General features: G+C 42.9%; 1 protein-coding gene across 1 annotated transcript in view; it reads right to left on the bottom strand.

Annotated features, from left to right (window-relative positions):
* Window positions 1-1,277: 1,277 nt before the first annotated feature.
* LOC115099014 (regulator of nonsense transcripts 2-like) overlaps window positions 1,278-12,056 on the bottom strand; it is a 91,576-nt gene continuing 80,797 nt past the window's right edge. Inside the window, exons 8-10 of the mRNA XM_029616254.1 lie at window positions 7,461-7,602; window positions 2,263-2,383; window positions 1,278-1,398 (exon numbers count right to left, since the gene is read on the bottom strand). Of these exons, the coding sequence (XP_029472114.1) occupies window positions 1,389-1,398; window positions 2,263-2,383; window positions 7,461-7,602 (273 nt within the window). The 3' untranslated portion in view covers window positions 1,278-1,388. The remainder of the gene's footprint in view (window positions 1,399-2,262; window positions 2,384-7,460; window positions 7,603-12,056) is intronic.

The following is a 12,056-nucleotide window of genomic DNA, read 5'->3' as shown; positions in this document are numbered from 1 at the left end:
GCTGTATCGTATAGGGTGCGGTTTTGCACGAATAAAAAATGAAAGGAAAGGCAGCGACACGAGAGTGGAATATTACAACACTTTATTGCAGCATTGACAAAAGTAGGATTTTTGAAGCTGGTGAGGATCGTGCAGCATTTCTGGGTGAAATGTTACAACTTTATACGTGTCATTCTACATGCAGAAAACAAAAAACGGTGGTGAAACAAAAATTTAAAATAGCCTGAAAAAAAAAAAAAAAGTGAATCATGTAGTAGCATCCAGATGTTCTCTTCCAAGTAAATGGATGAGATTTATATGAAAGCAAAGAAAGCCACAACTAGCCTAATAAATAACAGGATTGTCAAACTGAGGAAGAAATCCAACAGACTTCTTAATTTCTACTTAGAAAAGGAAAAAAATATAAACTATGTTTTCATAAGGTTTTTTCGTCTTTTTTTTTTCTTTTTCTTTTTTTTTAAACATTAAGGTAGTAAACCCATGAAGTTCAACAAAACCCTCTGATGATCTTCTCCTGTTACTGCTCCTTGACATGCTGACTGTCACGTTTTGGTTTTCAAGGATACTTGCAATGGCCTCGAGTACATCCCCTATGTTTTGGCTGGTATTGGGCAAGAACTCTGGATGAACATTCACTGTATAATCAAACAAGCTTCACATCTTGGATTTACCTTATTAGCAACCTTTTCTCTCTCCAGCCCTTGCTTGGTAAAATGTGCTCCTTCTGCTTTGATTTTATCGTGAAAGAGCAGAGCCTTCTTGGGCAGCACATCTGCTGCCTGTGGATCTCTGCTTCCGAGCTTCGTTCGTTCTGCCATGTTCCAGTTTACTGCGAGATTCTGCTGCTTCGAATCCACTCCATGCTCCTCCGCTGTCACTCTGGAGCCCTGATTTTCAGTTTTTTTTCTGCCACATACAGTGATGTCCTGTACCTCTGAATCAAGTTTAAACACTTGAAAGCTTATAAAGTTGATTCCTTCCATACCACGCCATCCAAACTTTTTCAACAGAAATGCAATTTGCTTCCTTACTTAAAAAAAATTGCTTTCTATATTTAACTTAACTGCTTACTAATAAAGTTAAGCATCTCACTGCTTCACTTCCTTCTCTTAAGATGATTAACCCTCACAAGTTTCTTGCTTGTGTGTGTGGTGGTGGTGGTTTTGTCAAGGCTGGGAGCTGCTTCTTATTCAGTTGAGAGCCGAGGCTGGTGTCTCTGCTCCAGATGAACCCTAGCCTGCCCCAGGGCTCTGCTCTGAACTCTCTCGGCTGACTGACATGCTGAGGTGTGTCCACTGCTCTCATCTCAACTCCTGGAGGGTTCCACTATTCCACTATCCACAACGTCAGAGATTCAGGGCCCAGTGAAAACGACCCTTGCCGCTGGATCAGCGTCTCCTAAAGGAGGAGCAAAAGGGAAAAGTTAACTTGGGGAGATTATCCTTTGACAGGTTATCAATAAGTAGAGGGGCCAGACTGACATGAACATGCAGCACATTATATCTTCAGAGGGGGAAAAAAATCACTTTGGTTCCTTTTAAACTGAGTGCACTTTGCATCCTATACAACTGATAATTAAAGGGACAGTTTTCTAACAGCATATATATATTTTAAATCAAATGCCCAATTTCCAAAGCATGTGCATACGTTCCCTTCCAAAATTATTCTACCAAAACTACTGGGTAATTGCCAGGTTCTTGTGGCCTGGTTTTGGCCTCTGTTGGAAACAGGATGCTGGGCTTGATGGACCCTTGGTCTGACCAAGCACGGCAATTTCTTATGTTCTTATGTTCTTACTTGCACGTTGTTCACCTGCTTATTTGTGCGCAGACTGTTTTCTAGAAAAGTTTATAGGCATAGTTTTGAAAACGCAGAAGTATGCACAGGTAAGTGTAAACCTCTTCCCAGCACTGGGCCTAGGTGGGTTTACCTGCATCTCAGGTGGACGACTTGGGAAAAGCCCATTGTTGAGGATAAGGTGCAGAAACGCTGTTGGAAAGGACCCCATTACTACCATTTATCATTCATAAAGAACTTCCAGATATTCAGATAAGAGACCTTCTAAACGTTCAGTTGCTCACACTCTCTCTTTCAACAAATGATTTTATTTTCTGTTGGGAGTCGGGCCTTGCAAACAGATCCTAACAGAGAGCAGGCTGCACAGCCCCTGCAAGCAACGCTCCAAGTTTACAGAGAATTCACTTTTCTTAGTCCGTTAGAGGAAAGGGGGGGAGAGAGAGAGGGGCTGGGCTCTCCACTTACCTCCCACCAGTTTTAAAGATTAGATCTGCATTTGGTGCTCCCTTGGGATGCTGGTAGCGAGGGCGCCGCTCACGGTTGGTGTTTGCTGGAGCCGGACGCTGGGCCAGGGACTGTAACATTTCTGTAATCCAAGCACAAGGACAAATGCTCACTTTTCTCTCTTACACACTCTAATGGTGAGTTTGGATTAATCTATTACTTTTCTTTTCAAAGAGGGGGTCAAAGTGCACCATGCTCTTAGCGATTCTAACGTCATCATTATTGCTCAATTACAACAGGGAAACCCGTCAAAAGGAGGTTAAATATTACGAATCCTCAACCACCGTCTGGACGCTGCTCCCACGCTCCAAGACAATAATGAAACATAAGTGAGCTCTGTCCATCCTAGGGCACAAAACGCTGAAGGTGCCAAATCCCCACCTCAAAGAGAGGCCTGGGCCTGTTATTGCTTGCTTTAGGGCTGGGAGGATACTTTTATTAGGATAACACACATTTTAAGAGGAAAGCATTTTCCCCATTTTATTTATTTAAAATATCTTCTAGCCCGCAGCTTCCTATCGTATGTTCAGTGCGGGTTACAAAATTAACATACAGAAATATCTTAAAATATATCGCAGCATACACTTACAAATACTTTCCAAAATACAAAAATAAAATACACTAACAATCCAAAGCTTCTTCAGAAAACCCTCTTTTCACCAGTTTTAAATCCTGCTGCTCACAGAGACTTCTTGGCAATTTCTTCCATTCCATCGCTGCTCCTGAAGAGAGAGCTCCCAATCTGGTTTGTATGCACTTATACCGATTAGCCGAGGGAACACACAACTGCAAGGCTCTCCCTGATCTCAATGCCCGTTTTGGGGTACACAGCTCTATTGCATTTCTTAAAACACAAGCTTGTGCATTCTTTTTTTTTAGCAGTTTATTTATTTATTTATTTATTTATTATTTTTAATATACCGAGTTTCATGATAGGAATCACATCAACCCGGTTTACAATTAACAATGTTAGTAAAGGCAGAGAGTAACATAGTAAAAACATTTCCCAATTCAACGTCACATATAGAATGAAACTTAACAAATATAATAACAATTTAAAAATTGTTTAAAAACCATAGTCAGCCGTCTAAATCTTGCCTCCATTTTACTGGTAAGCAGTGCAGCTCTCTAGCCTCCTCCCGAGCGGCGGCAGTTTGCACTAACTGAGGAACATGAATTAACTTTTCTGGTGGTACTCAACACGATAGCCTGAACCACAGTCCGATAAAGATCAGAGGGCAAAAGACGTTTCAGTGGCCTAATCATCTTCAGCTTCTAAAATGCTACTTTGGCTACATGACACACTTGGTCTTCAATGACAACTGGGAGTCTAAAACGATTCCCAGACATTTTACCTCTGTCTGAACTGGCACAGCACCTTAGGAGGACAAACACATAAAATCTTAGTTTTCTTTATGTTCACAGAAAGTGATCAGTCAACCACTCTGTTACCCTACTAAAAATAATCAGCAGCCTACATTCTGGGACCACATGGAAAAAAAATAATATCAGCAGCATAAATCACATACTTAAACCTATAAAGAGTGTGGTAATGCCCTCCCAGGGAGAATAAATACATATTACACAAAATACTGAAAGAGCAGATCCCTGGGACACTCTTTGAACCCTGTTAGTGAGAAGTGATCTAACCCAATCAGGCCACAGAGTGCTAAGCACTGGAGTAGTGTTTCATGATGAACTGTGTCGAACGCCACACTTAAATCAAGCTGAATGAGAATACCTGTACCCCCATGACCTAGACAGCATCATAAAAAGTCCAACAGGCTCAGCACGAAATACTCAGTATTAGGATTTTTACGGAAACCCATACTGACTAATATTCAAGACTAGCGTTTCATTCACATAATCCTCCAACTGACCCAATACTATCTTCTCTACAATGTGTGCTATTGGCAAGCTTGAAACAGGATGATAATTCAGCAGCTCAGCTGGAGAGACTAAGGTCTTTCTTAATAGGTCTTATCGAAGACCTCACCGTCACTCAGACTTGTTTACCATCCTTTTTATCATCTCGTTCTTAATGATGAAAAGCGACAGGGATCTAACACTGAATAAATGGACTTCAAAGCTCAAACTTTACCATCTACTTCCTTCTGAGCAGTTAGACTCAGTCCATGAGTTTTTTGGGCTGATGGATGTACCAAGCTCATGTTAGCTTGGTACAAAAAAGTCAGCTAACACCTCCCAGTCCGGCACCTTGCCATCTGTTGTTTTTTCACTACAGGAGATAGCTCCAATGGTTTATTTGAGGCCTGGCAGCACCTTCCAGCCATGAGGCTTCCTTCGTTATTACCCAGGAGTTTTGCCTCTTTATAAATATTCCCGCCTCTCACTTCTTGGCTTGGGGATGAAAGCTTTAAGGTATTTTCTTTGGCAACCCAACTTTACTGGTTTTCTTTTTAATGTAACCAAATAGAAAACTCATTTAGTTTTATCCTTTTTCATTCAATCTTCCATTCAGACTTAATATGATTGGGAAATGCTGTCCAGAAGGTCTTAGAAAACTGAGAAAACAGACAGCAATGCTAATAAATGAAGTTGTATTAATTGTCAGAGATGTGAAATGCCCCTTTGCTCTCTTCTGACAGTCACTCAATTGTGTTAAAGTATTCCTGATCCCGTGCCAGAGACTCATCTGCTTACATGACAAGTTTACTCGTCTTTTCTGCCTGTTTTCCTAATCTCCAGTAATCCCGCTCGAGACACGCATTTAAAGTATCTTAGAAACGCAGTGGGAAGCTTTGCTGCTCTATAACTCCCACAGTGTCCAACGCAACGTCTGTATTTCCCGAATGTAAAAGGATCCAAGAGAGAAATGTAAGCACACCATTTAAACGGCTATGTACCTTGGGGAAACAGTCCTGCCCTGCACGCGCTCTGAGGCATTCCCGGAGCGGGGAGATAAACGCACGCTCAGTTTTGCACTTTCAAAGCCAGGGGAATGCTGGCTTTTTCCCTATTTTTGATAGGGGGAGACTGACATGGCCGTTCAGCGTGGGGGGACAACTTGCAGCAGTGGGGATGGTGCTAGGCAGTGCCAGCAGGGGAGAAGATCCAGTTATTCTCAGAACCTAAATGAGAAATTGGGGGCAGTTAATGGACCCCTTTGATCCTATGCCTTGTTCTGACCTGCTCCAAATATCTCGGTCTCAAGCAGAGACTTCCTGTCCCCTTCTAGTTGTCTTAGAAAGTTCTTGCCACCAGTTTGTACCCCCTTGGGTGTCTCACTTTATTAAACTTCAGCCGTTTTGGATGATGCATTCTGGCAGTACCTAATTTACATCCTCTCTAAAGGAAAAATCTGCATCTACTTTCCCTTTCAGATTATCCCCTTATTTTCCAATTGCATATTCCAGCGCCTTAATGATCAATTTCTTTGCTTTACCGTCCATGCATGGGCTCGGTTCTGCTCCCTCTTCAGTTACTGTTTCTTTACCAATGGATGACGACGACGAGTATGAATAGATGCAAGTAAACCAGTGCCAACACTGAAATCCCAGCCTATATGAATCAAACCAAAGCAGGTAATTCTTTCATCTCGCTCCTTGGAGTTATCGTATACATCACGCCTCGTCACTGCGTGCTACTCTCTTCAGCACACCGGTGATAAAGGTAGCGAAATACAAACTGGAAAAACTCTTGAGGTACAGCTTCAAGCCTCTTTATCAGCAGTGACATCACCGTTTCCTCTAGTGTTTCACATTACCCAACAGTACTTGAGTATTACGAACACGCTTTCTTTTCCCCGTGCCTCTCCGCATGCTTTCAGGAAGTCCAGGCCTCAGCAATGTGCTCCTGATTTTTTTGATGTATTATGTTGCAAAGCATTTTAAGATCTTAATTGGATAAAAGTCACTAAATACATGCAAGTTATTAAGACTTCTAAATATTTTACTCAGTTATGTTACGAATCATTGTGTATATGATGATCTGCATCCCAGCCTATTTAGCACATCATTAGATCTAGCCAAGAAAGGTTTGTGGGAAAATAAGAGGCTCCCATGCTTCATTATTTATTTGGGGATATTAATATTGTCTATCTTTTCATGCCCTTCTTCATGGTGACATTTCAGATGGATGGATGGATGGATGGATGGATGAAAGCCCCCTCACCTCCATTTCTGTCACTGATTTAATTTCTGGGATTTATATTTCATCTTTTAAAATAAAAATAAACAAAAAATAAACAAGGTGGATTACAATGAGTAAATGCAAAACCATGATATAATCCAACACATCAATAAACCTGCAGAACAAACCACAAACAAGGTAAAACCATGTTAAATCAGCATAAATCCCTTAATGTAACCCAATAACTTTCCTAGATAAAGCCTTGAGTGTAAACTCTGGGACTAATTAAAACCAATCCATTTCCCACTTAAATGGGCAGCTCTTCCAGTACTTTGAAGGGATTTAAAACATTTCCTACACCTGCCTCTTTGAGAGGATATGACCAGATCCTGCATTACAGTACAGCACTTTTCATTCGTTATCCTTTATCAGGAAACATTGTGCTGTACTATAGAATCATCTTCCTGCCATGTGCCCGACTGGGTGCATCCTTGCATCCAAATCGCCAGCGTCCAGAAAACATTTTAACAAGTCAAATACTGGAACTGAATTGGACAATGATGGTTAAAATGCAGCAGACTAAGTTTTGAGTAGCCCAATTTCAATCATATTGCCACTATATTAAAATCGTTAATGAACAACAATTAGAAACGTCACAAAGCTACTCAGGTTCAAGTCAAAGCAAAACAGCCTACAACAAAAACAGATTTGATCCTTTTATTCAAAATGGTATTCAGGAGTGTCCGCTAAACACGATTTATAGAGATGAGCCAAAAAGCATGAGCTTGTAAGTGCAGTCACAAACCTCTTCTATAATCTAGTGATTTTCCCCATCACACCCTCCCCTCCTCAGCACCGCTGGCTGTCAGTGAAGCGCAGGCCCCCTTCCTCCCCTCTGTGAGCCTCGGTGCTGAGCTGCAGCCACACTCCTTTAACCTGTGCATCTGGATTAAGTTCTGCTTTGTGTCTTTCTCTGGATAACTGGAAACTAATTGGCCCAATGTAGGTAACTGGAAGACGACAAACTCGACAGCTGATGTATTTGAGCTATGTAAATTCTAGCATACCCTGATAATCCTCTTGTTCCTGCCGCTCATTGATGTCCAGCGTAAGCTTCTTCATTCTCATCCTCTCCTCTTGTTCAGCCTGTTGCTGGTTCCAGTGATTCGCAGCCAGTTGGGAAGACATGGGCACATTAAGGATTTTAAACTGGAAAGAAAGAAAAAAAAAAGGGTGAGAGACACATCAAACCTTCCCTAAGAGAACGAGCTCGGCAGTTTACATTATGTGAACAGACTGTTTTAGAGACTACAGGCTCTGGAAACAGAGAAACCCTCATGGGCCAGCAGGAAGGACTGTTCCTCAGGCAGAGAATTCAGGCACGCTACAAACTGAGAGACATGGAGCCTGTGGAAGGACAATTTCAAAGCAATTCTTCATTCAAAGGAGGAAAGAAAATTCACAGAATATTTTGTCAGCGGAGACACTCATGAGTACAACACCTAATTGGAAGGAAAACTATCAATGAGTTTATCAATGTATTAGACTCATAAGAACATAAGAGGCTGCCATGCTGGGTCAGACCAAGGGTCCATCAAGCCCAGCATCCTGTCTCCAACAGTGACCAAGCCAGGTCACAAGAACCTGGCAAGTACCCAAACACCAAGAAGATCCCATGCTACTGATGCCAGTAATGGCAGAGGCCATTCCCCACTGATTAACAGCAGTTTAAGGATTTCTCCACCAAGAACTTATCCAAATCTTTTTTAAACCCAGCTACACTGACCAACCTAACCAGTTAAGCACTGATTTTTCTACTTAAGGTCAGGAAGAAATGTTTCCTTCACTGTGTGGAAGAACTGGAAACAGATTATACTGTACTTTTTTTTTAAGCCTTCCTGTTGATTAAAAGCAGGGATAACTATTTGAAGAGCGTTCAAAGACTGGATGTTATGCTCCATCCATCCTAACTGATTCTCCACTCTCTGTAAGCCTGTATTCTCCCCTGTGAGGTGTTGCACACTTGCAAGAAGTGATGTACTGATCCCATGGCTCTGATAAGCAATGCTCCACTTGGTGAAATACGGTTCCCATAAAGTTATTTAACTAAGGGCTCCCAGAGGCCCCTTTGTAGCATAAACCTGCTTACAGGAAGGCATATGATTTACGTCAATCAATCTCAGTCTTTGCTCTTGCATTTTGTTGCCCTACTAACCTGCATCGCCACCTCAAGTTTGTGGTTTGAGAGAGTTGGCAAGAACATAGAAGTTGGTGCTGACCAACCTGACACTTAAAGGCTGCTAGAATCTACACTGGCTACAGAAACAGCTTTGCTCAGTTGCTTCCTGTTTAGGTTTTATTCCCAGGCCGCTTCATTTGCTGCATCCCATGCTAACCTTGTGGCTCAAGCAGAGCCTGGATATGCTTGGCCCAGGACAGAGGAAGGACTATTGCAGTGGTGGCTCCTACTGGTCAGAGGCTGGTACTGAGGGGGTGTCTTGGAGGAAGAGCCTCTCCAGCATTTGCCAAGCGTATGCTATCCGAGGGAAGGGGAGATTGAAAAAGGGTAAAAAGAAAGCCAAAAAGCCCATAATGTGTCTCTCTAATCCTAGCTACACCACCTGTTTCTAAAGCTCCCGAGTCTGCCCTGTACTAATACTGTACCAGGGCAATTCTGAAAAGATGCAAAGACCATGGAACATTTACTCCCAGACTTTGCACCAGTTCCCAGAGGGAACGCACAGGCATCCTTCCCCTTCGAAAACCAGTCTAGGAAAAAGCACCCACTTTTCCCCTTAAACAATGCACTTAGATAGCAAAATTGCTTACCTGTAATAGGTGTTATCCCAGGACAGCAGGACGTAGTCCTCACATATGGGTGACGTCACTGACAGAGCCCTATTACGGAAAACGTTCTGTCAAAGTTTCTAGAAAGCTTTTGATTGGCACTCTGAGCATGCCCAGCATGCCATGATCCCTCGAGCCACAGGGGTCTCCCTTCAGTCTTGTGTGTAGCAATAAGCGTTAGCAAAAAATACAATAATAAAACGGATCGGACCCAACTCCGCCGGGTGGCGGGTGGGTTTCGTGAGGACTACATCCTGCTGTCCTGGGATAACACCTATTACAAGGTAAGCAATTTTGCTTTATCCCAGGACAAGCAGGATGGTAGTCCTCCCATATGGGTGATTAGCAAGCTACAGGCTGAGTCATATTTGTAATGGACCAACAGCGTACAACTTGTGCAACAGGCACAACAAGTGGTGTAGTGTTGGGAAAAATGAGGCAGCCTGAATCACAGCAGGTTGGATGTAGAAGGAGTTGGGATTATGTTGGAAACAAATTCTTCAAGACAGATTGTCCGAAGGTCCAATCTTGTCGTCCCTCTTTATCCAAACAGTAATGGGCTGCGAAGGTGTGAAGAGAACTTCCATGTTGCAGCGTTACATGTGTCAGCTATTGGCACTGAACGATAGTGTGCTACTGAGGTTGCCATTGCTCGTACTGAATGTGCCTTTACTCGCCCTTGGAGAGGAAGGCCTGCTTTTTCATAGCAGAGCTCTATACAATGTGAAAACCCATTGGAGAGTGTTTGTTTGCCACCCCGGTTTGTTTATATCATAAGAAACAGAGTTGAGAGGATTTTCTGAGGACTGCAGTGCGATCCAGGTTGTAAGCAAGTGCACATTTACAATCCAAGGTGTGCAAAGATCTCTCACTTTGATGAGTGTGAGGTTTTGGGAAGAATGTGGGCAAGACTATGGATTGATTTAAGTGCAATTCCGTAACTATCTTGCGAAGGAATTTTGGATGTGCACGGAGTACCACTCTATCATGTAAGAATTTTGTATAGGGTGAGTATGTGACAAGTGCTTGTAACTCACTAACCCGTCTAGAAGATGTAATAGCTATTAGGAAGAGAGATTTCCATGTAAGAAATTTAATATCACAGGATGCCATGGGTTCAAAAGGAGAATGCATGAGCCTTGTCAACTTGTCAACACCACATTTAGTTCCCATTCTGTGACTGGTGGTTGTATAGGGGGTTTAAGGTGAATTAAACCTCTCATAAACCTACTAACAAGAGGTTGAACTGATACTGGTGCATCCCCTATTGTACGATGGTAAGCTGAGATTGCACTTAAATGCACTCGCACTGACGAGGTCTGGAGACCAGAGTCTGAAAGGTGACATAGATAGTCTAGTAAAGATGATATGGGGCAGGAAAAAGGGTCAATACTTTTTATGTACACAACATGGTGAATATTTTCCACTTAGAATGATAGTTCTTCCGAGTGGAGGGTCTACATGAAGCTACAAGCACTTGAGAAACCTTGGGTGAAAGATTGAATGGTTGCAAGATCAAGCTTTCAACATCCAGGCAGTCAGCGATAGGGACTGAAGGGTGGGATAGCACAACCGGCCCTGATCCTGAGTTGTGAGAGTGAGTGCTGTGCCCAGGCGAATGGTTTCCCTGATCGAGAAGTATGGGAAACCATACCTGTCGAGGCCAATATGAGTATCATGGACCCCTTTGTCCTGTTGTAGCTTTACTAGAGCCTTGGTTATTAGCGGTATCAGGGGATACGCGTATAGAAGGTCTGCATTCCAGTGGCGAGCAAAGGTGTCCTTGGCTAACTGGTTTCTCTGCTTGTGCAGGGAGCAAAGGTTGACCACTTTGTGATTCAGTTCTGATGCAAAGAGGTCCACTGTTGAAATATCCTGGTCGCTACTAAAGGATCCAGGGACCACTCGTGAGGTTGGAATTGATGACCGAGACGGTCTGCTACTACATTGTGAATGCCCGCCAGATAAGTGGCCTGGAGAAACATGGAATGTGTCAGGGCCCAGCCCCAAATTTGTGCGGCTTCTTGACAAAGGAGATACAAGCCCATACCTCCTTGTTTGTTCAGGTACCACATGGCAACTGTGTTGTCGGTTTGTATTAGAACAGTCTTGTGTGAAAGGCAGTCCTTGAACACAAAGCGCATAACGTATAGCTCGAAGCTCCAGGAAATTGATTTGGAATGTTGCTTCGAGTTTTGTCCAAGTACCTTGAGTCTGGAGATTGCCTATGTGAGCTCCCCAACCTAAGGTGGATGCATCTGTAGTTAAAGTCACTTGTGGATCTGGTTGCTGGAAAGAATTTCCTGCTAGCAAGTTGTCCTTGTTTGTCCACCAGAGAAGGGACAGATGTAACTGGTGGGTTATCTAGATTTGATGTGACAATGGTTGAGTGGCTTGGAGCCATTGTGATCTCAATGTCCATTGAGTTACTCTCATGGCTAATCTGGCCATGGGAGTTACATGTACCATGGAGGCCATGTGACCGAGTAGAGTGAGGAACTGATGGGCTGTCGCTGTGTTCTGTGCACGCAGAGTTTTTGCTAAAGTCAAAGGAATGTGTGCGCAGTCTTTTGGAAGGAAGGCCTTGGACACAGTGGTGTTCAAGTCTGCGCCGATGAATTGAAGAATGTGAGATGATAGAAGATGGGATTTTTTGTAATTTATGAGAAATCCCAATGAGTGAAGTAGTGTGATTGTATATGTCAGCGAGTTGAGTGTAAAGTCTCTTGATAAGACTTTTGATGAGCCAGTCGTCGAGATGGGGAAATACATGGATGGTTTGTTTGCGCAAGTGTGCCGCTACCACAGCTAGGCAT

The sequence above is a fragment of the Rhinatrema bivittatum genome, chromosome 9 (genome assembly GCF_901001135.1).
Source record: "Rhinatrema bivittatum chromosome 9, aRhiBiv1.1, whole genome shotgun sequence".
Lineage (NCBI taxonomy): Eukaryota > Metazoa > Chordata > Amphibia > Gymnophiona > Rhinatrematidae > Rhinatrema > Rhinatrema bivittatum.
This window is presented reverse-complemented; position numbering and strand designations above follow the sequence as displayed.